Source organism: Saimiri boliviensis, chromosome 4, assembly GCF_048565385.1.
Source record: "Saimiri boliviensis isolate mSaiBol1 chromosome 4, mSaiBol1.pri, whole genome shotgun sequence".
Lineage (NCBI taxonomy): Eukaryota > Metazoa > Chordata > Mammalia > Primates > Cebidae > Saimiri > Saimiri boliviensis.
The window spans coordinates 86,747,399-86,771,871 of record NC_133452.1 but is presented as its reverse complement, the minus strand read 5'-3'; the positions used below and the strand labels follow the sequence as shown (position 1 = coordinate 86,771,871).

Below are 24,473 nucleotides of genomic sequence, written 5' to 3'. Positions count from 1 at the left end.
GAGCCCTGCGACAGGGGCCCTCTCCATCCCCGAAGATCAGCTGCCTTGCTCCAGCACTCTGGCAGGAACTTGGATTTCAAACTAGGAAAGAACTGGGGCACGGGACTGGCACTCTGGAAGAAAACAGGAAAACGACACACAGCCCTGCTTAAGTGTGGAACAGACAGGAGGCGCAGGGGAATGGAGGCGGGTGGGCCCTGTCCGCACAGCAAGGGCGCATGCCCAGCACCCAGCATGGTTGCTCATTCCATCCATTCACAGAAACCACCCCCACGGCGGCCCTCACGTGGCCGCTGCTCTCCTGAGGCTCCCCGAGCAGAGCGATCTTTCAGTTTTAATGCTCCTCCCCTCACACCCTGGCGACACACACGGGGCCACGTGAATAGAGGACGTTTAATATTTCTGTGCTGGTCAAACGGAACACAGGTGGGGAATACACAGGCAGGGGGCGGAGGGCCCCCTGCCTCTCAGGAGGGGTGGCTTGGGAGGGGTGCATGTGAGGGGTTCTTGGGAAATATCCAAGGAGTCTTCTCAGCGAAGGGGCCAGGCCAGGGGTGTTATGAGCATCCAACACACCCAGTCCTTGGCCTTGAGTTGGGGTCCCCCATAGGGGGTCTGTGGAGAGTCTCACTTTTTTTCCAGCTCTTTTGCCGGAATCCACACTCCCAGCACGACGGGTGACTTGGTCCTAGAGAGGGGTCTGGAGAACCCCCAGGAAGCAGCCCAGGGGCAGGGAGGAGGGCTCCTGTGCCCACTCCCGAGGGGGTGAGAGCCCACCTCCTCCCCTCCTCCTCCTTCTCCCAGGCTGGGCAGGAGTAGAGGGGAGGGGAGCAGGGCCCCAGCCTCCACTGAGCCCCAGGGTCCTCGGGGTGGGCGGAGGAGGGGTGGAGGGAGAGGGTCTTGGCCACCAACAGACACTGTAAACTTTGGTTTAAAACAATAACTTAAGTGGAGGGAGGGCTTCCAGCCTGGGGCCAGGGCGGGAGACTGGGAGAGCAGGTGCTGGGGAGGTGACAAAGGAAAAAGCCAACAAAAAGTTTTGGTTTTTGCTTCCGGCATAAGAAAGGTCTTTGGTCATCCGTTGAACTGGGGGGGGGGGGGGGGGGACGCAGGGAAAGGGAGCCGAGGGAGGGTGAGGGAGAATGCAGAGGAAGGGGAGCTGAGGGAGGGCGGGAGGACTGCAGAGGGGCCTGCAGGCTGGATGTGGGTGTGGAGCTGGGGTCCAGCCTAGCCTTTCCCTGGGCTCCCGATGGCCCAGGCCCCGCCTGTGGCCTCAGGGGGAGCTTGGCTCCACCTGCAGAAGCACACCAGGAAGATCTGCGTGGGTGAGACGGGCACTGGGCCTCTTCCTACGGGACGGCTGGAGGAGCCCCCAGCAAATGAGGGTGGGGGTCGGGGCAGAGGCCTGGCTCAGCCTGGTTCTGTCTCAGGTTGGGGGCAGGGCTGGAGCCAGGTGGGCCAGCTTGCACAGACCCCCACAGGGCACACAACGGTCCCACCCCAGCAGCGGAGGGGGCCGCTGCTTCTGGGATGGTCTGGAACTGCAGTTCCTCCACCCAGGCCAGGGCAGGTAGGAGCTGGGGGGGGCGAGTTCTTTCTTCACAGTACGGAAAAGAAGGTGGAAGGGAGAAGGAATCAGGTAAGCGGGGACCTCTGGCCAGAAAACGAGGCCAGAGCCAGGTGCCAGGGGGCCCTGGGTTTGAGAGGGGTGGCTAAGCCCCGCCTGCGGGTCTCCATGGCGCTGAGGGGCCCTGTGGGGAGAGCTGGTGGGGGAGGAGGGCCCTGATGCTGCTGGTGGTTGGGGGTAGGCGGTTTCAGATGCGGGGAGGGTCTGAGGAGGGGTCTGAACCCTCCGTGTCCTCTACTGGTCCCAGACCAGGGGTTGTATCCCTGGGGGTGGGGACCGCCCCTGCCCCTGTGTGTTTTTGTCAGGTCACACTGGGAGCTGCTGGCCCGGGCCTTCCCCGTTGTTCTGAGTCCTGGACGTGCCTTGAGGCTCGGGAGGGGCTGTGGAGTGGGGGGAGGTGGGGCCTGGATTCTGGGAGGGAGGGTCTCACCCCAGCCCCTCGGGTCCCTATACGCCCTTAGGCCCTTAGGACAGTTCTTCTCCCGGCAGCTCCTCGTCCAGGTCCCTGTCTTCCGGAGGCCCTGAGGCGCTGGGGTTAGGGGCGCCCAGGGAAGGCCCGGGCTGCCTGTCTTCCTCTGCCTCTGCTGGCTCCTCCTTCACCTGCACCTGGTGGCTGAGGCAAAAGTATGGCATGGACACTTGGGGGCTGTCCTCTGATCCCCTCGGCCCCCTGCCCCCCAAACTCACCTAGAAATCTGGGGACAGTGGGGTGCCTACAGCCCCCTCCCCAGGATCCCATCAGCACTGAGGCTTCAAAGAAAAGTCAGTGCTGGGGCAGACTGCTCCGGGTTGGGGAGGAGAAAAATAGGGGGGCAAAGGGGAGATGAGCAAATGGAGGAAGGAGAAGAGAAGAGGAGCCGGGTGTGACAGTTCACACCTGTAATCCCAGCACTTTGCAAGGCTGAGGCCAGTGGATCACCTGAGGTCAGGAGTTCGAGACCAGCCTGGCCAACATGGTGAAACCCTATCTCTGCCCAAAATACAAACTCAGCCGGGTGTGGTGGCACCTGTAATCCCAGGTACGGGGTTGGGGGGCACTGAAGCAGGAGAATTGTTTGAACCTAGGAGGCAGAGGTTGCAGTGAGCCAAGATCTCACCATTGCACTTCAGCCTGGGTGACAGAGCAAGACTGTCTTAAAAAGAGAGAGAGAGAGAGAGAGAGAGAGAGAGAGAGAGAGAGAAGAAAGAAAGAGAGAGAGGAGGAGGAGGAAAAGTAAAAAGGAAGGGGGGAAAAGGGGAGGAAGAGGTGGGGAGAGAGGAGAGGAGAAGAAGAACAGGCAGGTGGGAGAAGGGAGGGCTGAGAGGGCTGCTGAGGTGAAGGGAGAGGCCACTTGTCCTGGGGAAAGGCATGGTGGGGGTGGGATGGGGAACCCCACCCAGAGGTGGAATGAGGCCTCCTCCCTGGTGCTTGAGGGGCGCTGGGGTGGGTGGGAGTCTGTGCTGTGTGCTCACCTGTACTGGGGTGGGGAGAGGCGAGGGGGGCTGCTGCTGCCATTGCTGGACAGAGGCTCCAGGGGTGCGCCCACGTCATCGTGGCTGAGGGGCAGGAGGCTGCTGGCGGAGCCAGGGTTCAGCATGCCAGGGCTGTTGAGGAGGGGGAAGCTGCTCTCGGCCAGGGCGGCCTGGAGGGCACAGGGTCGGGGCCCGTCAGAGGCTCCACAGGATGGGGCATACCCAGTCAAGTCTGTGCCCTTCCCACCCGCTAGAGAGCCCCCTGAGTGTCTGTCTGCTGGCCCCATGGGCAGATCTGTCTGGGCACTCCTAAGTCCCAACTCAGCCTTCGAATGAAGCACCCCTCCCATGGCTGGAACTCTGACCCCCACCTCCTACCTCCCAGCTTTCCTGGAACCTGGGCCTGGCTTATCCCCTCTCTCAAGGGACAGAGAACACCCAGACTGACAAACCGGAAAAGGGGATGCTACAGGTATGCCAGCCTCCCGGCTCTCTGCCGGCCTTGTCTGAACCCAGCCCTGAAAGCAGAGGTGGAAGCTGGCCCCGCGTTGGGGTGAGGCAGAGAGGTGGGGTCTTGGGGAGTTTGGGTCTTCACCCGCCTTCCCTCCTCTGGTGAGTCCTCTGCAGGGGAGGACGGGAGTCTCTTGCATGAGAAAGCGAGGGGGTGGGAGGTAGGGGTGAGTGGGTGGGCTCTGGGCCGGTCACCTGGTAGCTGGCATTAAGTGCTCCATAGCTGAGGCCCGAGATCATGTTCTTCACCAGGGTGGGGCTCCTGGAGGACAGAGAAGGCCGTCTTTGGCTCACTCATTCTCTTAACTCTTTATTTGCATCCTTTACCCCCACTAAGTAAGGGCCTGTGCTGGGGCAGGGACTGGCACATTCCTTATCTCCGGAGGCCCCAGCAGACTGGCCACCGTCTCAGAGCCGTGGGTGTGCTTGGTCTGATTCGGTCCTCACACCGACCTGGCCCTGCAGGAGCAGCCCCTTCACAGCTGGGCGCAGGGAACTTGGTTCGGGGACCTCCAGGTCTCAGAGCTGGGAAGTAGGACCTGGCATCCATCCCAGCCATGTCTGCCTTCACAGCACGCCGCCCTCCACCACCCCCATTTCCTCTCTCCGGTCTAGATTTTCCAATGTTTGGCAAGATCCAATCTACAGCCTCGATAGTTCCGCATCTGCTCTGCCCACACCGTCTTGCCGTCCTGGGAGCTGGGACATGCCAGACATGCACTCTGTCTGTCCCCACTCACTCCATACAAAAGGCTTCTCTGCACTGGAAGGTGTTTGGGAGTTGGGACAGGAAAAGCAGTGGCTCTTCTCTGCACTGGAAGGTGTTTGGGAGTTGGGACAGGAAAAGCTGTCCCTCTTCCACAGTGATGACACCATCAGAGAGCTCCCACAGAGCTTAAGGAAATGGCCAAGGGTCACCAAACTGGTGCGAGTGCAGCCAGGCTTCTGATGCAATGCGGTAATGAGATGTGCCAGTACCCGGCGGCTGGGGACTGGCCCCTGGGGCATTCACCTGGGGATGGCTTCCCTCCATCTTCCAGGCTCCCACACTGCCTGGGGTGCAGAGGCTCCTGCCTGGAGAGCAGGCATCTTTGAGGGGAGCACCCATACCCCAGAGACATCCATCTAACTTGCTCTCCTCTCCTTACCCAGGGGCTCTGGCCCAAGGGGCACAGCAGGTGGGTGGCTGGGGTGGGGGTGTTTGGGGTGGGGAGAAGGCCACGGCTGCTACGTGGAAGCCAAAAGGGATTCTGACCCTGCTTCCATTTAAACTGTCAGGTGGAGGCTGGGCGCGGTGGCTCATGCCTGTAATCCCAGCACTCTGAGAGGCCAATGCAGGTGGATCACCTGAGGTCAGGAGTTCAAGATCAGCCTGGTCAACATGGTGAAACCCCGTCTCTACCAAAAATTAGCTGGCCGTGGCGGTGCGTACCTGTAGTTCCAGCTTCTCAGGAGGCTGCGGCAGGAGAATCGCTTGAAGCCATGAGGTGGAGGCTGCAGTGAGCCAGGATCATACCACTGCACTCCAGCCTCAGAAACAGAGCAGGACTCCCTCTCAAAAAAAATAATAGGCCAGGCATGGTGGCGCACACCTGTAATCCCAACATTTTGGGAGGCCAAGGCAGGTGGATCATCTGAGGTCAGGAGTTCGAGACCAGCCTGACTAGCATGGTGAAACGTCGTCTCTACCAAATACAAAAAAAATTAGCCAGGCATGGTGGCAGGCACCTGTAATCCCAGCTACTTGAGAAGCTGAGGCAGGAGAATTGCTTAAACCCAGGAAGTGAAGGTTGCAGTAAGCCTAGATCATGCCACTGCACTTCAGCCTGGGCAACAAGAGCGAAACTCCATCTCAAAAGAAAACAAATCAAATTAAAAATAAATAAATAAAATGCCAGGTGGAAAAGCCGAGCACAAAAGACCAGGAGGTCAGAGACCTGGTCCTGAAACCAGCTCTGCCACAAATCTGCTCTGGGGCCTCCTGCCAGCCCCTGGCCCTCCCTGGCCCCCCTCTGCCGTAAGATAAATTGGTGGGGTCTCTGGGACCTCAGAGGTATATTCATTCTGATGAGCTGAGGAAGCAAGTACCCTGGGGGTGGCAGCCCCTCACCCAGGGCCCACTGGCCGGCATCTGCCTGTGTGCCAGCTCTGGCCTGGGCTACTTGGGGCCTCTGTCTCTAGTAGCTACCAGGCCTCCTGCTTGACCCCTTCCCTCAGCCATAGTGAGGCCAGAACAACAGAAGTGTCTGCTTTCTGATGATCCATCACTTCCAGATTTCCAGCCACCCCCCACCACCGCCCCGAGCACTAATCACCTCCGCTCCTTTCTCCCCACACCCCTTCCCCCAGCCAGGAAGGATCTGGTGCACATGGGCACCCTGGAGAGGCAGGGGGTTGGTTGGGGTGAGCTGGCTCCTGCCCCCCGCCACCCCCCCGGCAGGTACACCCCACCCAGCTCTGGAGCCACATACCCTGTCATCTTTGGCGGTCTCCGCTTCTGATATTCCCGCTCGTCCACAGTCCACACCGCGCCCTTGACGTTCTCCACACGGACGAAGCACTTGTGCAGGCTGAGGTTGTGGCGCACAGCGTTCTGTGGGTAAGGGGAGGAGGAGCTCAGAAGCGGCTTGCTTGGCCGAGCGCACACAGGACAGTCCTCCACCAGTCCCAAGTCCCAGGCAGCAGCAGCCCTCCTTCCCCAGCTCAGGGATGAGCAGGGCGGGGGGTGGGCTGGGAGGAGACCCGGCCAAAGGGAAGGCAGGCCGCTACCCTTTCCACAGAGCCAGGGGCTCCCAGCCTCTTCACCGCAAATGACCCATTTTATTAGCTGCCTTCTCTTTCCCTGCCACATGGTGGAAAGTTCTGTCTACCAACTAAATGCTATCTAGTTAGTAATAATCTATTCTATCATCTTCATTAATCAAAGACACACATAACTGTTATTCAGGACTTTGGATCAGCAGCTGATCACATTCAGGCCCCGGGATCTCTGCAAGCCCAGGATGCTTTATCTCTGGCGCATGCAGAATTTTCACTAAGCTTTTAAAAGTTTGGGAAAGAGCTCACGAACCCTCGCTGCCTTGTCTACTGACCCACAGGAGTCTGGGCACCGTGCTTTGAGCTGTGGCTCAGAACAGGCAGCTTGGGTTTTGAGAGCAGGAGGTATACAGTAGAGGCCTCATACATACTTGTTGAAATAAATAGGGAGAGAGGAGAGTGTGGGTTGACAGCTGAGAGGCAGAAAGAGGAGAGAAAGAGGTAAGTCACCTTGTCCGTCCCACCTCCTCCTGGCAGGATAACTTCAAGAATTGAGGTCATCTGATTTGTAGGACACCTGGGTGATCTGGGGGGTGCCTGGCCCAATTCCCCACCTCGCCGCCTTGGGAGCCCAGACTACGGCCCTAGTCCACCCCCATGCGTCGTGTCCCTCAGTCCTGCCCCGCCCCCTCCTCTCGAAGCTCCCAGTCATCACCGCCCCTGCCTGCATCCCTGCCCCTGTTACCTGTCCTTCCTCAGCCTCCCCCGCCTCGTCCCCATCCTTGTCTCCTCTTTACATTTCTAAACGGGGAAGAAAGCGGGCAGGGCAGGCAGCCTGTGCCCCTGGAGATCCCCTCTCCCTCTCTCCCTTCCAACTCTTGCCACTTGCAACTGGCCCGATTTCATTACCAATTTTAATTTGCCTCTAATTAAATCCTGTGTATTTTTCCGACTCGCTTGCTAATCCACGAGGGAGGCGGGCGGCTGGAGTGGAATCTCTTGGAGCGATAATTACAAAGGGCCTAATCACGCCGGGGCTCCTGCCTCGGAATAAATTTGCCCGCATTACGGGGCTCCAATCCTCCGCTTTGCAAATGAGAATGACCCCAATTTCCGAGGATGGCCTCACCGGGGCTTTTTTCACTCATTTCGAAGCCTGATTCGTGATGAGAGACTAATTCGTTACGCTGAAACATTAACGGCAATTTAAGGGGTCTGGCGGGGGCTGCGTAAACAAAAGGACGGGCCCACAACACGGGCCTTGGGAGTGGATGGGCACGGGGAGGGCCAGCAAGGACCATCAGCTTGGCAGATGGCAGCTCTGTCCCTGGATGAACAGCAGCTGGCTGGGCCCACACTATGCCCACTCCCAACCCTTCTGCCCTGGTCTGAGGTGGAAAGTATCTCAAGGTGGGAGGCAGCAAAGGTGAAGAAGGAAAAGAAGGAAGCACACGTAATTCGGGAGAGGAGCAGAGATGACCTGAAGGACTGATCAGCGGAAGGCAGAAGTGGAAAGGAAGCAGAGTTGAGTGTAGACAGGACATATTTCCCAAGTAACAGGAATGAATTTGCCTGAAAAGAAACCAGAAGGTCAAAGTGGACCTCAAGCTGGATAGAGTCTGCCGCGCCATGAGGAAGGCTCAGGCAGTGACCTCAGGCAGCAGATGCAGCAGCAGAGCACTGCTAACTGGGAAAGTCCCCTACTTAGTCGCTCAATTTCCCCAGCCCAGACAGCTTCTTACCCGGCCCTAGACTAGGTGAGGGGAGATGGGAGTGAAGAACTAGGAGGGAGACACACACCACAGAGATGTCAAAGGCTGGGCTATGCGCCGGCAGGGTTAGAATATCAATATCAGGGGGTGGCTTCAGCATGGTCACCGACTGGCTTAAGGAAGTCACCTAATCCAGCTCCTCCTGACCTCAAAAGTAGAGAGAATTAGAAAATTGCAGCAGGGTGGAGCAGGTAAGAAAGAAGGAAGGAAGGAAGGTAGGTGGCTTAGCAGTACTTTGCCCCCAGAGAGGAGGCTCTCTGATGGAAAGGAGGCTCTATATTGCTACCCCTAAAGGCAAAGAATTTATATGCATTATTAAACATTAAGCAATAATTATAATGATTCCTTACATTTGTATAGGATCCGATCGTTTATAAAAACCTGGCATCTGAACTAACTTGAAGGTTGGAGACTGGACCAGGTGGTCCCAAGCAAGCCCTGCTGGCTCAGAAAGAGGGCAGGACTGTGGTTGGCAAAAAATGACATCACTCACAACCAATCAGAGCCGCTGTCCCAGCCTCCCAGCTTCTCTCCCAAGGTTTGGGAATTGCGCATGGGGATATAAAAGTCATGATTCAGTCCCTCCTGCTGCACTTAGCACAATCCCAGAGCAAAGGCAGGCAGGCACTGTGCAGACCCCACCAAGTCCTGGGCGCTGGTGGGGAGGAGGGGTTCAGTAACACTTGTTGAAACCTAGTGGGATTGGGGGAGGTAGCCCATTTAACTGCAGTTTCTACACTGGCCAGCAGGGGGACTCAAGAGCCAGGGATGCAATTAAGGTTCTGAGATAGGGACTCCTTCCCCGTGTCTAACCTTCCCTGCAGGGGCCAATGCTCTCTCCTCCTTCCCACATCCCTCTACCAATTTAGATATCGCTTTCTGACCTTGCTGCAAATGCGCATGCACACATGCCCCCATCGCGCGCGTGTGCACACACACACACGCCCCCATCTTGACTATAGAAAAATAAATGGCCTAGTGCCCCAGCATCTCTGTGTCCCATTTTTCTAGGTTTCCCCTCTTGCCTGCTTCTGGTCTCCCAGGAAAACTTATGGCTGAAGGTGCTGAAATGACTAATTGGATGGAAACAATTATCTTCCTGCCAGGGATGGCAGAGCCGGGGAGGGCTGTGAGTGCCGTCAGTGCCCCAGTGTGTGGTCCACAGCTCTTGGTCCATCCGTGTGTGTGTGTGTGTCTACACCAGTACCTCCCCAGGCCCACCGCAGGCTTCAGAACATGCATCTTAAGCTAAAGTATCCAGACCCTTAGGGTCTCTGTGAATTCAGCCAAGGCTGAATGTACCAAGCTTGGGCATTACCAACTCCTAGAAGCCCTACTTCACGGGGCTGGCACCTTTGGGGCCCTTCACCCTAGAGAAGAGGACCGCTTCCCAGAAAAGGAGGTAGCACCAGGCTGGAAGGAAGGGATCATAAAAAGACAGTTCTGGAACAACCCACAGCTCCTGCTGAGGGGGGTGTGTGTGGGCATGCAGCCCTGGCTGGACTCTGGGGCGGCTGTTCCTACAGAACTAATGGTTTAGGGAACTAACTGTTAGGCAGCCTTGGTCTCCATGGGATATGGAAGGTCCAAGGGTGACTGGGGCCCAGAAGATGAAAGGGGCCTGCCTCACCTTCCAGGTGGCAGTGTTTCTGCGGAAATAGGCGAACATCCTGGTGAACCAGTTATAGATCTCATTCAGGGTCAGCTGCCTGTCGGGGGTTTCCAGGATGGCCTGCAAGCAAGAAACAAGCAAAGGGACCATCAGCCTGGGCCTTGAAGGGTCACAGCCCGCTGCCAGTATCTCTCCCTTCTGCCTGGCCCTGAGCTCACCTCGTGCGAAGACTTGCTCAGAAATGTGGGTAAGAAGATGGGTGGTGGCTGGTGAGTCCCCTGAGAGGGACAGGCTGGTTACAGCCTGGCCAAAGATAAAGGAGGCAGGAGCCTCCAAGGTCTATGTATTTGTACAAAGAGGATTGGAGCTGCTTCTGGAGAAGTACCCGGACTGCACCGACAGTGACAGCAGTCAGTCTTGTCTTTCTCGTCAGAGATGTCCACAGCGTGGAGGCTGGTTGAAGTCTATCCTGATTTTGGCAAAAGGCACCCTAAGCACAGTGTGTGTGTGTGTGTGTGTGTGTGTGTGTGTGTGTGTGTGTGTATACGTGTGTGTGAGAGAGAGAATGTGTGCAAGGGTGTGCACGCCTGTGTGGGGCATTAGGGAGGATGTATGTACGTGTCCATGTATGTTCACACTTGAGTGTGAATATTACATGAACACTGGTGACATGAAGATCGTGGGCTCAAGGGAGGAAAGAGGAAGGAGGCAGACGAAGAGCGACCCTGAGTCTATCATGGGGGGATGTGTACATGGAAATGAGAGCATGAATGCCACGGCGGGGGTCAGCAGGAAGAGCAGAGTGTGCACCCTCAGAGACACATGACCCTACGAAGCAGGCTGACAGGGCTCAGCCCACAGGAGAGACTGTACAGCAGAGAGGGAGGACACTGGTGTGAGAGGGAGCCAGAAGGCTACGCTGGTTGGCCCCAGGCCGCTCCTGGAGACAGGGGTGTGGTGGGGGTTGGGGGAGGTGCCTTTGTGCCATTCCCAGCCCTGCTCACCTGGCGGATGAGGGAGGCGTAGGTGAAGGGGGGCCTGACGTCGGCGTTCTTGTAGAACTCATGATTCTGGGCCAGCTCTGGGGAGACAGGCAGAGGGTGAGGTAGCCAGACATGGGGCCCAGCTGGGAAAAACAGCCTCTCTCTGCAGCCGCTCTGCAGCCCCCAGCCCGCCCTTACCTGAGGAGATGGGGGAGCAGAACTTGTCGCTGCTTCTCCGACGGGCTGGGCCCCCACCATGCAGGGAGGCAGAGCCCAGGCCAGGGGGCCGTAGGGGGGTGACAGGGGCTGCGGCCGAGGTTGGGGGGTGCACAAGACCATCTGGGAACGAGTCTGCTGCAGAGACGGTCACCTTGGAGAATGAGGAGGAGCCGGGGACCGGGTTCAGCTGTGAGCAACGGGGAGGGTACTGAGACCAGTGCCCGAGGTGGGGGTCCCGAGGCTCCAGGGGCTGTGGAAGGCTCTGGGAGGCGTGGGGAGGGCAGCGGCACTCACCGGCTGGCTGAAGGGCTTGGGCTCCGGGGGCCGCATGTGCAGGTGGGCCATCATGGCCTGCAGCCGCTCGCTCTCCTTGGCGAGCTGTGGAGGGTGGCAAAGCAGGTGAGCAGGAGGCTGAACCCTGGAGGCAGTGACGTCCCATCCCTCCACTGCCAGGCCCTTCAGAAGGCTGCTGGTTCCCACCCCCATTTGCCTCCTGGCCTCAGCATCCTGGCTCCCTCTGTTCCCTGCTCCAGGGAGACCTCAGCAATGCTCTGCCCCTCAGGGGCTGCCAGCTCCAGGAAGCCTCTCCCTTTTTCCCCTGGACGGTGACCATTTAGGTCCTCCCAGAGTGTCCTGGCTGAGCTCATCCCTGCCTCTACACGTTGGGGAGCTTCTTCCTACCCCCGCCCCCCACAGAGGATGGCCACTGTGCCTCGTGCAGTGGCACTTGTGTGTGAGGGCCTCGAATACTGAATGCAGACGCAGGAATGGATGAATGGCTGACACCCCATTCATAAACTCAATGGGTCTTTCATGACCACCCTGTCATAGCAGGGCGCTCTGCTAGGTGCCGGATGGGGAGGGACGGGGTAAGCACGGAGGAGGTGCCCTGAGTCACCTCCTGGGAACTGTGTGCTACTGAGTGTCCCCTCCCAAGTAAATGGGAGACTCCCTTGGGAGAGCCAGGCTGCCTGGGTTCTAATCCCAGCTCTGCCGCTCACAGGCAAGTTACTTTAGCTCTGTGTGCCTATGTTCACCATCTGGTAAATGGGGAGAATAATGGTACCCACCACATAAGGTTGTTGAGAGGATTCCTTGAGCTATATAAAGTATTTAGTACAGCACAAAGTAAGTGCTCCATATGTTAGTAGTTAATATTATTTTTGATGTTGCTATGTAGCGTGAGTCTCTTCTGGACCTCCCAGCAGAGACGCCCCCAACCTTGGTTTACCCCTCAGAATCCAGCTGTCCTCACCTCACAACCATGGTCATTAGGACCTAGAAAGCATAAGATGGTGGCTTTGACCATAGGACCCTTCCATGAGACTCCCCCCGACAGAGCCCACCTAGCAAGTCAGTGCTGTGGGTGGGCAGGGGCTGGAGCCCGCCAGGTCCCTCCCCAGCATCCTCCGGGCCACACCTGGATCTCCAGCTGCTGCACCACCTGCATCTGTACCCGGCACTGCGCTGTGCTCCGGTCATCCAGGGCGTGCTCTGTGTTGAGGTGTCTTCAAGGGGAGGGGAGGAGGAGAGAAAGTTGGCTCGGGTTTCCCTGCTGCCACCATCCTCCCATCCTATCCTCTAACCCCACCCACAGCCTGAAAAGCAGACGGATCAAGAGATACAAAGAGAAAGAGGTGGGAAAACGGGGCAATGGAGGAAGGCTTCTCCCTTCTAGTCAGCCTCCTTTGATGTCTTTGCTAAAATCCCAGCTACAGAGAGATCTAATTGCAAATGAACTAATTAAGTAAACCTCTGACGAAGCGTGAAAACAATTTGTTTGACCCTGATGCTGCAAGGGTCTGAGAGACAGCAGAGTTAATCAGTCAGTGACAGAGCCTGGCACGGCTGTGGCAGCTGGCCGCCTGCTGCCAGCCGCCTGTCCGCCTCCCGCCCTGCCTGTCCTGGGCCCTCAGCCTGTCACTCGCCATCACTCCCCAGGGCTGAGGCTGGAAGGGAGCTGGGGAGGGTGGGAGGTGGAGATATGCTTATGTTTGTCCTCTCCTCCTTCTACCCCCACCTTGTGCTGGGGATGGGGTCGGGGGAATGCAGGGCTGGGAATATAGACAGGGTAGGGAGTGGGTGCTCAGCGAGTCTGTCAGGGGCAAAGAACTAGAACCCCCTGGAGTGAGGACAGTAGTACAGCTAGTGAGGAGGGCCCCCAGAAGGGGTAAGCTAGTGGGCAGGCTTGGAGGAGGGGCCCTATGGGGAAAGGCTAACGGGGGAGTGGCTGGGGGTGACACCTACTTGATAAACTGGCCCAGGTCTTCACACAGGGTCTCACAGCCTGGCCACTTGCACTCTCCGTGTCCATACAGGGGGTGGGAGCCGGGGGTCTCCTCGTGGGAAGAGCTGGGAGGACAGCAGGGAGGTGGCGATCAGGAACCTTGAAGACCCCAGTGGCCCTGTGCTCAGCTGAGCTCCAGCTCCCCTGCTGGTGACATTTCTGCCCCTAATACAGGTTTCCCAGAGGCCAAGCACCATCCGTATACCCCGGAGAGGGAGTGAACCTCCAGTCCCTAGGCTCCACCCCTCCCTCCCAGTCCCCATCACAGGGCCAGCCCTCCGGAGCAAGGTCTAGCCCCAGGCAGGGCTTTGGTGCCCCTCCCAGCCTGGGCCCCTGTACCTGTCTCTCCGAGATGTGAGCACAGTGGGCTGTCCGTTGGGCAGGGTATGGTGGGAGAGCGGGGGTGAGACCTTGGGGGGGGCGGCGAACGAGGTAGCAGTGGCGGCCGTGCCAGTGAGGTCCAGCCCCTCCTGCTTGACGCTGTCCTCAGCAGGCTGCCCGGGGGCACCCTCGCCCTTCCACAGCTGGGGCAGGTCTGTTGGGCAGACAGCTGCTGTGGGAGAGACAGGGGAGGCTGGCAGGGCCCCACGAACACTCGGCTTTCTACCTGGCCCCCGAGAGCAGGGGCTGCCAGCTCTCGGGTACAGGCAGGGCTGTGGGGTTGGGGCTGGGAGGGGAGGAGTGGTGGGCGCTCACCTTGCGGAAGGGTCTGGAGGGGCCCCGAGGCTTGGCTGGGCTGCAGGCTGACCAGCCCCTGCCTCTGCAGGTTGAGCAGGTGCTGCTGCTGCAACTGTTGCATTTGCAGGAGCTGCTGCTGGAAGGCCAGCTGCTTGTTCCCCAGCGCCTGGTGAGGGGCCCGAGGGGGCGGGCAGAGAGGGGTGCCATCAGCTTCAGGCATGCCATCTGGCCCCCACCCTGCGGCCACCCCCTCCCAGGGCCTGTCAGCCCCTGGAGTTGTCGTTGTGGCGTCTGCAGCTGCAGCGTCTCTGCTCCCGGCCCAGCTTCCATAAGGCTGCATGCCTCCTCGCAGTAAACACACGCATGCACGCAGGCACGCACGCGCGCAAACACACACAGCCAGACCCAGACACGCAGCACGACGCCCTCCCTCCTCCCGCCTCCCTCCTTCCGCTGCTTCAGCTCCCTGCACCGCAGCTGTGCACGCCTCGGGGGTGGGGGGGGCTCATCACAATGATCGATGAGCCTGTCAGATTCTGGGGGCCACTCCTGCCTGGAGGGCACCCTTCCCACATGCCCGGGGTGCCCCCCTTCTGCTCTGGGTAGGGAGTTTTCTCTCCCCCAGCTCTTTTCCTCTCTTGCTTTTTAGATACAGAGAATTAAGGAGTCTGAGCCGGACTCACTGGGACCCAGGCTCGTACAGCAGTCACATCACTACTGCCCAGGCGCCCTGGGCTCGCTGGCTCACCCGCTCTGCCTACCCCCACCCATTCATTCGGTTCTTCACACAGGCACTGACAAGTCAGGCTGGTAGCAAGTCTTTTCTGAGTCCCAGGAGCCAAGCATGTCCTGGGTGGGTTGAGAAGCAGGAACGTCTCTGCCTGCCTGCTGGGGGTGGGAAGGCTGGGGTAGGGTGGGGGCTGGCTATTCAATACAGAGACACAGGATAAACCCAACCTAGAGATTTAGTGGCCGATAACACAATGACAAGACTGCTGAGGGGAACACTGGGGATGCTGGAGAATGCCTGGGTGTCAGGGCAGCCTTCCGGAAGAGGAAACTTAGAGCTTGGGGCTGTGGTTGAGCAGCAGGAGGGATGCACAGGTCTGGGACCCAGGGGAGAGGGGTCTCCGGGACCTGGTATGGAAACTCGGATGGGGCAGGGGAGCTCTGAGAGGAGACGGAGGGGTGGCTGGAGGGACAGGGCAAGACATGACAAGAAAGGGAAGAAGCTAGGGCAGGCCAAGGTGAGGGGAGGTGGTTTGCTGAGGGACTCAGAGATTCGCGGGACAAGGACGGGAGGGCTGAGGTGCTGGGTCATGAAGAGACAACAGGGTAGGAAGATGGTGTGACCACAAGGCAGCTGCACATGAGCGTGGCCCGGCAGATGCCACACATGGGGGATGCGCACACACACCTGTCTACACCTATGGGGACAGAGACAGCAACACAAGGCAAGGAGAGGAAGAACAAATGAGGATGCAGGGAGATGGAGACGCACAAGAACCACCGTCTCCTTTCCCCCCATGCTGCTCCTTGGTCCTCTCTTCCTCAACCTTTTCTTGATTTTTCTACTCTTCCTGCAAGGCAATTCCCTCCTGACTGGCTCTGGACACCCAGCTTCTGGGCAGGAGGTGAGGGCGGTGGTGGGCCCTGCTACAGCCCCTTACCTCTTTGGGCTGCGGTTTCCCAGCCTGCTGCTGGGTGAGGAGCTGCAGGTGGAGCTGCTCCTGCTGCTTCTTGTAGTACTCCTGCAGCTGGGGGTGGGGGAGGATTACCACTGGCAGGGACTGCTGTCCCCACAACAACCCCAGCCCTGTCCCATCTGGGCTCCTGGGGGCAGGAGAGGGAAGTTTCCCCTAAAACATGGCCTGGCTCTCCCTAGTCTGCCTGGAGGGGCCCTGAGCAGGGCTGGGCTAGGGAGGAAGGAGGTAACGGATGGGTGGGGTGGGGGGGGGCGGTGTTCATTCCCACAGCTCTGAACCCTCCCAGCTTTTGGTGGATCTCCTGAACAGGTCACAGGGGACAAGGGGCCAGACGTTCCAGTACTTTGCCCTTCCCTGCAGTTCAGGAGATAGAAGTAGGGCCAGCATGCAGGGAGGGAGGATGGGGGAGTATTGTGGGGGTGGGGCTGCCAGGAGAGATGCCTGACCTTTGACCTCTCCCCACTACCCTAGAGGAATGCAGATCAGTCGAGCCTGAGCAGTCCCTCTGGTTTCTGGGACAGCCTGGGCCCTCCGTGAGGTGTAAACAGGGTGAGAGGAGCCAGGCCAGGCAGAGGAAGAGCAGCTGCCCTGGGGCCAGACTCACCTGCTGGAGCATGAGGGCTTGCTGCTGCTGGAGCAAGGCCTGCAACTGCGGGGGTGACAGGATCTGCTGCATCTGTTGCGGGGTAAGCATCTGCGGCGACATCATGGCCACTGACACGGGCACCTGCGGGATTTGGCCTGTTAGCCCCATCCCCTCGACCCCGCCCCAGGAGGCACCACCCAGGGCCCCACTCACAGCATGGCAGAGTGGCTCCCAGGGAAGCTGCCTGGGTTCCAGTCCTGGCTCTGCTGTCTGCTGGCTGTCTCTCTGGACAGTGACTTACCTCCCTGTTGTCTGTTTTCCTTATCTCTAAAGTGAAAACAGTGATAGCACCTACTTATCAAGGTTACCATAAGGACTAATCAGTGAATACTTAAGACAAGGCCTGGCACACAGCAAGCGTATGTAAGGGTTGGCTATTATCATAGGACGTGCTGTCCTCAGAGCAGGAAGATTAGGCCCTAGTGACACTGGTCAGTAGAACCCATGCTTTGGCTGATTCTCCCCAGGAATGGGGAGGGGCAGCACACCAGGCCGCTCCTAGTCTCGCGCAGTCTATTTTGAGACCACTTCCTTCAAGGAGGGCCTGGCTGGGAGGGCAGCCTACAGCATGCGAAGGATTCAAAACGTGGCCCACCTGGCATGAGGACCTGCCCTTTTTCCCCTCTCACACAGACCTCACACACCCTGACACACCGGCCTGGAAGGCACACATAGTGACCAGAGCTGAAGCCCACAGAGTAGTCCTGGAGTCACTGATCCTGGTGTGTGTGCATGTGCGGAGCTATGTCTAGCATGGGGTGGAAAGAACAGCAGGGAGGGAGTTAGCAGGGGCAGGCTTCGGCTCCCAGCTCTGCACTGAACTTGCTGTGTGACTCTAGCAAGCCACTTGTTCTCTCTTACGTTTCAGTTTGCTCAAACATAAAACATCAGTGACTGGGCTGTAAGAGATAATTCCTTCTAGGCTGGAACGTTCAGGATTCTCAAAGTAGAACAGCTTTCTGCCTCCTGCCCTGGCTCAGGCCTTTTATAGAAGGTCCAAAGAATCCAGCGACAGGGAAAAGATTCAGAGAAAAGCAATGACATCGTTCTCTTCCCAGCCCCACCTCCCCTGAAACCCCCAGGCTGTGCCGTCATGGCCAGGCAGGTCTAGGCGGCTATGTTGTCTTGCTCCTGTGTTAGCAGGACAGGTGCCCTGATGGGGCTGTCTGCCGCCCCTCCACTCTGGGACCCCACGCATACAGGACTCCTCTAATCTCCTCTCTCACTCCTAAGGTCTGGTAGAGTCCCTGGCACACAGTAGGTACTCACTGTTTGCCCTCCTGAGCTGAAATGCCTTTCCCAGCTCCTCAGAGGTCCCTTTGCCAGAGCCCTGGGGCAGGAAGGGAAGGGTACAGGGCTCGCCCAGCCAGGGAGAAGTGCTGTGCAGGGACTTGTCCTAGGCTGTGACAGGTTAGGTCCTCAGGGGACCCTCCCCCAAGCCTCTGCCCCACCTGTGGGGCAGAGGAGGAGGAGGTGGTTCTCTTTTCAATCCCTGGCAGGCGCGGGACTCAGCCTTGAACCACCCCTTAAGCCATGGATTAGGAAATCCCCAGGCAGAGAAGCAACCAGGGAGGTACAGTGACTCCAAGGACGTCGGGGAATCCCACTGCTCCCAACACCCACACTCACCCCACCGCTAGCAGCTGCCCCCGCCCTGGGCTTTACTCCTTTATCCCAGCCCATCTCTATCCACACGTCCCAGGACAGGTAACACCAAGCTCTTTAGTCATAGATACACCATGTGAATGACGGCTCCAAGGGACCTCTAAGCCAGTGGGGGATGTGCCCATAGGAGTGGTTTTTGTTTCTTTTTTTTTTTTTTAACCTCATTTTTAACCAATGAGGAGATCAGAAAAGTCTGGCAGCCTTAAGTGGCAGGGTTGAGATTCAAGCCCAGGTCTGCATACTTCAATGGCTCCCAGGGTGTTCACATCCTATACTGGCTGCCCCGCCCCAGGGCAGGTCTTGAGAAGGGTTAGGGAGAGCACGTGGAGGTGGGACCTCCGGAGGCTGAGGGGGCTGATGAGGCTGAGATCCCAAAGGCTAACTTCCTGCTTTACAGTGGTATCATCCCAGAAGGACTCTCTGGAAAGCCAGGCTGCAGGCGTGGATGAAGGGGCCTGGGGTTGGAGGCAGACAATGGTACAGACCCAACTCTAGAGCCAGCCCCTAAGTCTGTTCTTGGATGTTCCAGAGGCAGCTGGGGAGGCTGCTCAAAGAAGGTGGGTTTTGGCATCCAAAGACATGGAACAAGTACCATGGACTGTCCTTTCTTTCCTCCTCCCAGGCAGGGGTTGGGGGGGTTTGCCCAAGAAAGAGAGGCATCCTGGTGGGGGTGAACTCAAAGCCCTAGATTTCTGGATCACGTGACCTTGGTTTTTGTCCCTGATATTTACTAGGCTTGAAATCCCAAGCCTCACTTTCCCTGTCAGCTAACTGGGATTTGGGGCACCTGCCCTCCTCACATCATTAGAGGATGTTGCTGACTGCTTATTACGTGCCAGGCACAGCACTTGGCTAAGCCCTTTATACGTTTATCTCATGGAATCTTCACGGCAACCACGTGAGGATGGTACCATCATCATTACCATCTCACAGATGAGATGGGGAAACTGAGGCCCAGAGAGGTTCAATAACCCGTCTCAATCCTGATCCTGAAGGGACAGTGGGAGTAGGGGTGAAAGGGACTTGCACGCCATTACATTCTATATAAATGTAAAGAAAATAACTTTTTAAAACATTCTGGAGTTTTCCTTTCCCTTCTTTCTGTCTCTCTGCCCCTGGTGGGCCTTAAGGGTGCTGCTAGACAAAAGTCACTGAGGACCAAGGCACTAGGCCACTCAGTCTCACTGCTGCGAGAGCTCAACTAGACACGGCCTGCAACAGGAGGGACTGAGACCAGACACTCCAAAGATCTTCGCAGGCACCAGGACTGCGAGTTACTGACAGGGGAATTTGAAAAAAGGATGTGGCCTTTCCTTCCTTGGGCCTTTCTTCCTTGGAAGCGGGGGAATGGAAGAGATGACCTTGGAAGGCCTTCTTGGCACTTGCTGCTCCTGCCACTTGGCTGAGCAGCGGCCTGTGGAGGCTGCTACAGAGATCTGGAGAGATTATACGGCGTGCACTCCTCTCGAGGTGGCCCAGTGAGGTCACCAAGGGTCGGGGAAGTGGCTGCCGCATGCTGATCTCCCGAGCTAGTTGACCTCATCCATCTCTCCCCATGCCCCTTGGAGGTCTGAAAACTGAAATGAGCTCCTCTGGTGTCCCTGCTGGCCCTTCGCCAGGCTCAGGTGCCTCAGGATGGGTGTTCTGCAGCTAGCAGGCTCAGCAGGGTCCAAGAGTCACCATCTGGAGAGGGGCAGCTAAGTGCTTACTGAAGCCCTGGCAGGGTGAGCCCTGGGCTAAACGCCGGCAGCTGCCTCCAGCCCCTCCCTCAGGGACCTGGCACCCACCATGAATACAGTGTGCTCCGCTGGATGGCCTGATTGAAAGGAACAGGGACTGTGCCTGACATACAGGAAGCTTATTTGAGGACTGAGGGTGGGAATGAATGCAATTTGGTGCCAGGGTCAAGGACCCAAATTCAGTCTTAAGTATGAAGTCCCTGTGAGTTGGGGACAATGTGGGGAGATCAGGCCAGAGCTTGGTTTGGCTTAAACTCTCTTGCAAATGACCAAAAGGAAGTCCTCAAACTAATTCTGGGCTGGAGCTGCAGCAAGGAAAGACAGCAGTGAGCTATAACGAAGAACTTCTGGAAACGCCAGATGGGGATGGACGAAGCCAAGGCCCCAGTCACCTCTGCCTCCACCATGCCCCCAACTCCCAGCCACCTGTGTGGCCTTCCATGATGGGCCTCTCCCTGGTGGGGCCCAGGCCTGGAAGGAAGGCTCCTCACTAGGCTGGAGCTAGAGATCTGATACGGTTTTGGAAACTCTTCTGAAGCTGGTTTTGGAGGAGAGGGGTGGTGAATGTGTCTGGGAGGTGCGTGGGCAGAAAATCCTGCTGGGGAGCAGAGCAGCATTCTGCGGGGACCCCTGGGAAAGGAGCTGCCCTTGATCTCCCTTCATTATCCACTGCACTCAGGCTCAAGATGCACTCCTCTGCTCGGGTGAGGAGCCCAGCCCTTGGTCTTCCCAGACCCTTACCAGTCTTGAGCTCACAGAAGAGCATTTCGAGGCCCTGGGCCCTACTTCCGGACCAGGATCCCACTTCTTTGCAGATAATAAACTTAGGAATAGGGGCAGAAGGCAAGGAAGGTACCCAGGATTGAAGGAGAAATAGAGGGATCAATATTAGTTGGGGAATCCAGGCTTCTGGGGAGGCATAGCTCCATGGCCTCAAGAACCCCCAACTCCCCCAGACCCTGAGAACCATCTGGCTCAGGCTTCTGCACCTGGGAAATATTGGCATTATTACTGTGCCAAGCACAAGGGATCGTCACAATTAAAAGTGTGAATTCTGGAGCTACTGGGTTCAAATCCTCCCTCTGTCCTCTATTTGTTGTATACTTCGGATAAGTTTCTTAACTTCTCTGGACCTCAGTTTCCTCATCTGCAAGATGGGACTAGAATAGTACCTCTCCCATAGGACTGTGAGGCTAAATGAGATATCTTTAAAGTGCTTAGTGTCTACTTCATGGTAAGCACTCTGTAAATGTCAGTTGTTTAGTTTGGGATGTACACAGTAAGTATTTGTGGAACGAATAAATGAATGAATGAATCAATTTTGGGAAGGTAATGAGACAAGGAGAGAGAAGGCCTGAGAAAAAGGTCATTTTATCTGTCTTTCTGACCCTGAACGAGACCTCTAGGCCTCTCTCATTTTGGAGGGCGTTTCCTAACGAAGATTCCATATTCTCACTTCCTCTCTCAATTATTTCAGATCTGTGACCCCTAATCCTCAGCTGAGAGGTCCTTCTCGATGTCTGACCCCAGTCCCTTCCACGATCATCAAGCTTCCGCCCTCCTGCCCTGCACCAGCAGGCCCTTTCTGGTTTGGGGGAACGTTTGCTGTTGCCTATCCTACTCCTTCCTGTTCTAAGCTGGGCCCAGGGTGGGGATGATTCAGAGTGGAAGCCTGAGGACCACTTCAGACCCTGGAAGTGTACGTGGGAGTCATTAATTTAAAGAGAACCAATTCTGACCGGTATGGGTATGAGAACCTTTTCAGTCGTCCAGATGAGATCATTCTCTTCCTCCCTTTATTGACTTTCCAGATTGTGGCTTCCCCTCCTCCACCCCAGGCCATGCCCCCCTTTGCCCAGCTCCTCCCTTAGAGGGTTGTCTCCTTAGGGTCCAGATCTTTAAAAGAGGGTTACTGCTAAGGCTGCACATCTGTTGGGCACCTTGAACTTTTTCCAAACATAGACTTGTTTTATATAAAACCAAGACTTTGTCAGAGCACTGGAATCTCCACCCAGGACAAAGCCTGGTCCTGGGTCCTTCTCCAAGCACCCTGCACCCACCCCATGCCCCTCCTTACTTCCCTCAGCACCCAGCCCCAGACTCCAGAGCACCTCCGGCTCAGGACCAACCATGCTCACCCTTCCTCCTTTAGATAAACTTTCCTTTCAAAGCCTGGCTTAATCCTTTCCCCAATTCTGAGCCTCCTTCTGCTGGGGGAGGGGTGGGGGGGTAGCAGGGCTGCTGGGCTGCTGGGCAGAGGGGGAGGGGAGCGGCTGCCCGAGTAGTGACCCCACCCGGACTCAGACTGCAATTCTCCCAAGTTCTTTGTGACACAAAAGGTAAACAGAAGGCCTGGCTCCCCCACCCCCCTGCTCACCCCCCACAGATCTCTCCTCCCCCAGCCAGCCAGATGGGCTGGCAAGCTGGGGGGAAGGGAGAAGGGGAAAAAAGGGCAGATTGTGCAAAGGAAAACAAAAGAGACAGAGAGACATCAAGAGACAGGAAGCACGGAGAGACTGCGAAAGAGTTGGTGGGTGAGGGAAACCGGTGGGGAGGACAAGGGAAGGGAGAGACTTGGTGACGTGACAGCCGGCAACAGAGATCCCCTGGGAGGGGCTGAGACCCAGAGAAGGGAACAGAGAGGGACACAGGGAGTGACCTACAGGGACACAGAAACAGAAACACGAGAAGTGACCGAGAGAGACCCTGAGGGGAAGAGGCAGGGGAGGGGAAACAGTCAGAGGTGCAAGCAGACAGGGAGAGCTGCAGACAAACTTTTGAGACAGGGACGAAGAGGCCAAGCTGGCGGAAGGTCTGGCTGAGCAGGTGGAGATGAGAGAAAGTGGAAGTCTTTTTGCCCCACCCCTGCAGTGACTGTATTTCCTTTGAAAACTTGCCCACGTTTTGGCATTGGGCCTGGCAAGAGCAGTTCGCCAACGCGTCCTTGCCCTCCCTCTGCAACAGGCCCACTCTCCAGCCCAGCCCAGAGCCAGCAGGGTGCTCTCCTCCTCACCTGCACAGCAGAGGCAGACTGTTTGCTCTCATTGTTCCCTGGGGAGCTCAGGCCTGAGGCCTGCTGCAGCAGGAACTGCCGGGCCACCTGAAGAGCCTGCAAGACAGGGGCTGAGTCAGCAATGGCCTGGGAGGCTGGGTGGGATCCAGGGATTAGGGCACGTTTGGGGCAGTAAGAAGGAGCTCAGCGTAAGGTGGAAGGTCACGGGGGTGAGAGGGTTACCGGTCCGTAAGTGCTTGGGGAAAGGGCAGTAGGAGTCACTGAGAAGAGCAGTCAGAGTTCGGAATCAGAGCCTCTAAGGACTCATCCTGGAACCCAGTGAAGTTTTGTTAGGACTCAATAGGGGCAGCAAATGAAAGGGCCCAATAGTCAAAAAAGGGCTCTAGAGGAAAGTAAACGGGGTGGACTCAGGGCATTAATAAATCAGTACTGTTTGTTGAGCATCTACTATGGGTCAGGCACTGTATAGGCAAGAGCTTATTTAATCTTCCTCTGTAAGGCTGTGAGGTAGGGATTACTGCCCCATTTTGCAGATGAGGAAACAGAGTCTCCAGAAGGTTAAGTAATTTACCCAAGACCATACAGCTAGGAGATATCAGAGCCAGGATTTGAGTCCAGGAAGCCCGGCTCCAAGGCCAACTGCCTTACCGGGTAGTCAGTTTGTGAGGGGGTGGGGGTGGGGGTGGGGGTGGGGGCTGAAAAAGTAGGATTCACTGTGGAGCCAGAGCACACAGTTGGGAGGATGAAGGAAGACCCCTTCGTCTCTTGTGTCAGTGGCACAAGGTCTGAGTACCATGTGACTTTCTGAGTTCAAGGATTGTACATGCATGGTGCTGAAGGAATTAGATCAAGTTCTGAAAGGTGAACTATCAGCAGAGATACATGGATCATGGTCGTCTGGACTTGGTGGCCACAGTGGCTTAGACTGAACTGAGCCAGAGGGGTCAGGAGTAGGAGGCATATAGAGACTGCTAGAGGAATGGCTTTAGTGGGTCAGTGTGACACTCAAGGAGTAGGAGTGGCCTGGGCGGTAAACTGATGGGCAGTGAGACGTCTGGTAGGAGTGAGGGGTCAGGAGGGCCCAGGAAATTATCTGTGAGGCCAGCCAAGCACTCTGTGCCCTCTCTGTGGGTCAGTAGAAGGTCTGAAGGTAAGTTCTGAACCCACATTTCAGGAGCGCAAAACTTAATCTGCCTCCAGACTGCTCAAGACCCCCTTGGGAGCCAGTGCAGTTGCGTCCAAGCCCTTGACACAGGGCTCCAATCTTAGGCAGCCCTGGGTTTGAATCCCAGCTGGGCGGCCTGCCGGCCACGACCTTGGGCAAGTTATTCCAGTTCTTTGCACTTCAGTCTCCTTATCTGCAAAACTGGGAAACTACTCATCTCCAAATTACTAGGGGGATTAAAGGACCAATGTTTGGCATCCAGTTGGCATTTGGGAAGTGTTCACTCCCTTCAACTCTCATTAATCTCTCAGCAATTCTCCATTTCACCTCCTCCAGCCTCTCCCCAACATAGCCTTGTGCCCTGCGCACTTATTAGACGAAATGAGCCCGCTTGTGGCTCACTCTCACATCTGTTCACACACACACTTGTTTTCTCCATATGGGCTCCTATTCTCCAACCCCACCACAAGCACCTTCAAGGAAAAACCTTTTAAGGTGAGATATGGCTGCACTACCCATTGCTCAACAAGGGAAGAGAGTGACCACTGTGTACCAAGCATATACACACATCCACCGTCACGTCTGTTCATCACCGGAGCAAACAGCCAAGCCTCCCGAGGCTTTACATCTAGTTTACCTGAC

General features: G+C 57.0%; 1 protein-coding gene across 10 annotated transcripts in view; it reads right to left on the bottom strand.

The window, feature by feature from the left end:
* Positions 1-379: 379 nt before the first annotated feature.
* FOXP4 (forkhead box P4) overlaps positions 380-24,473 on the bottom strand; it is a 53,546-nt gene continuing 29,452 nt past the window's right edge. For 2 of the 10 annotated variants that reach the window (XM_039467494.2, XM_039467495.2), the window contains exons 3-17: positions 22,667-22,762; positions 16,208-16,330; positions 15,568-15,654; positions 13,916-14,063; positions 13,559-13,793; positions 13,180-13,284; positions 12,353-12,440; positions 11,227-11,310; positions 10,912-11,119; positions 10,735-10,811; positions 9,749-9,850; positions 6,061-6,182; positions 3,785-3,851; positions 3,080-3,249; positions 380-2,240 (exon numbers count right to left, since the gene is read on the bottom strand). In XM_039467494.2, coding sequence (XP_039323428.1) covers positions 2,093-2,240; positions 3,080-3,249; positions 3,785-3,851; positions 6,061-6,182; positions 9,749-9,850; positions 10,735-10,811; positions 10,912-11,119; positions 11,227-11,310; positions 12,353-12,440; positions 13,180-13,284; positions 13,559-13,793; positions 13,916-14,063; positions 15,568-15,654; positions 16,208-16,330; positions 22,667-22,762 — 1,860 coding nt within the window. In that variant the 3' untranslated portion in view covers positions 380-2,092. The remainder of the gene's footprint in view (positions 2,241-3,079; positions 3,250-3,784; positions 3,852-6,060; positions 6,183-9,748; positions 9,851-10,734; positions 10,812-10,911; positions 11,120-11,226; positions 11,311-12,352; positions 12,441-13,179; positions 13,285-13,558; positions 13,794-13,915; positions 14,064-15,567; positions 15,655-16,207; positions 16,331-22,666; positions 22,763-24,473) is intronic. The other 8 variants (XM_039467497.2, XM_003922987.4, XM_074397776.1 and 5 more) reach the window with 8 other exon arrangements.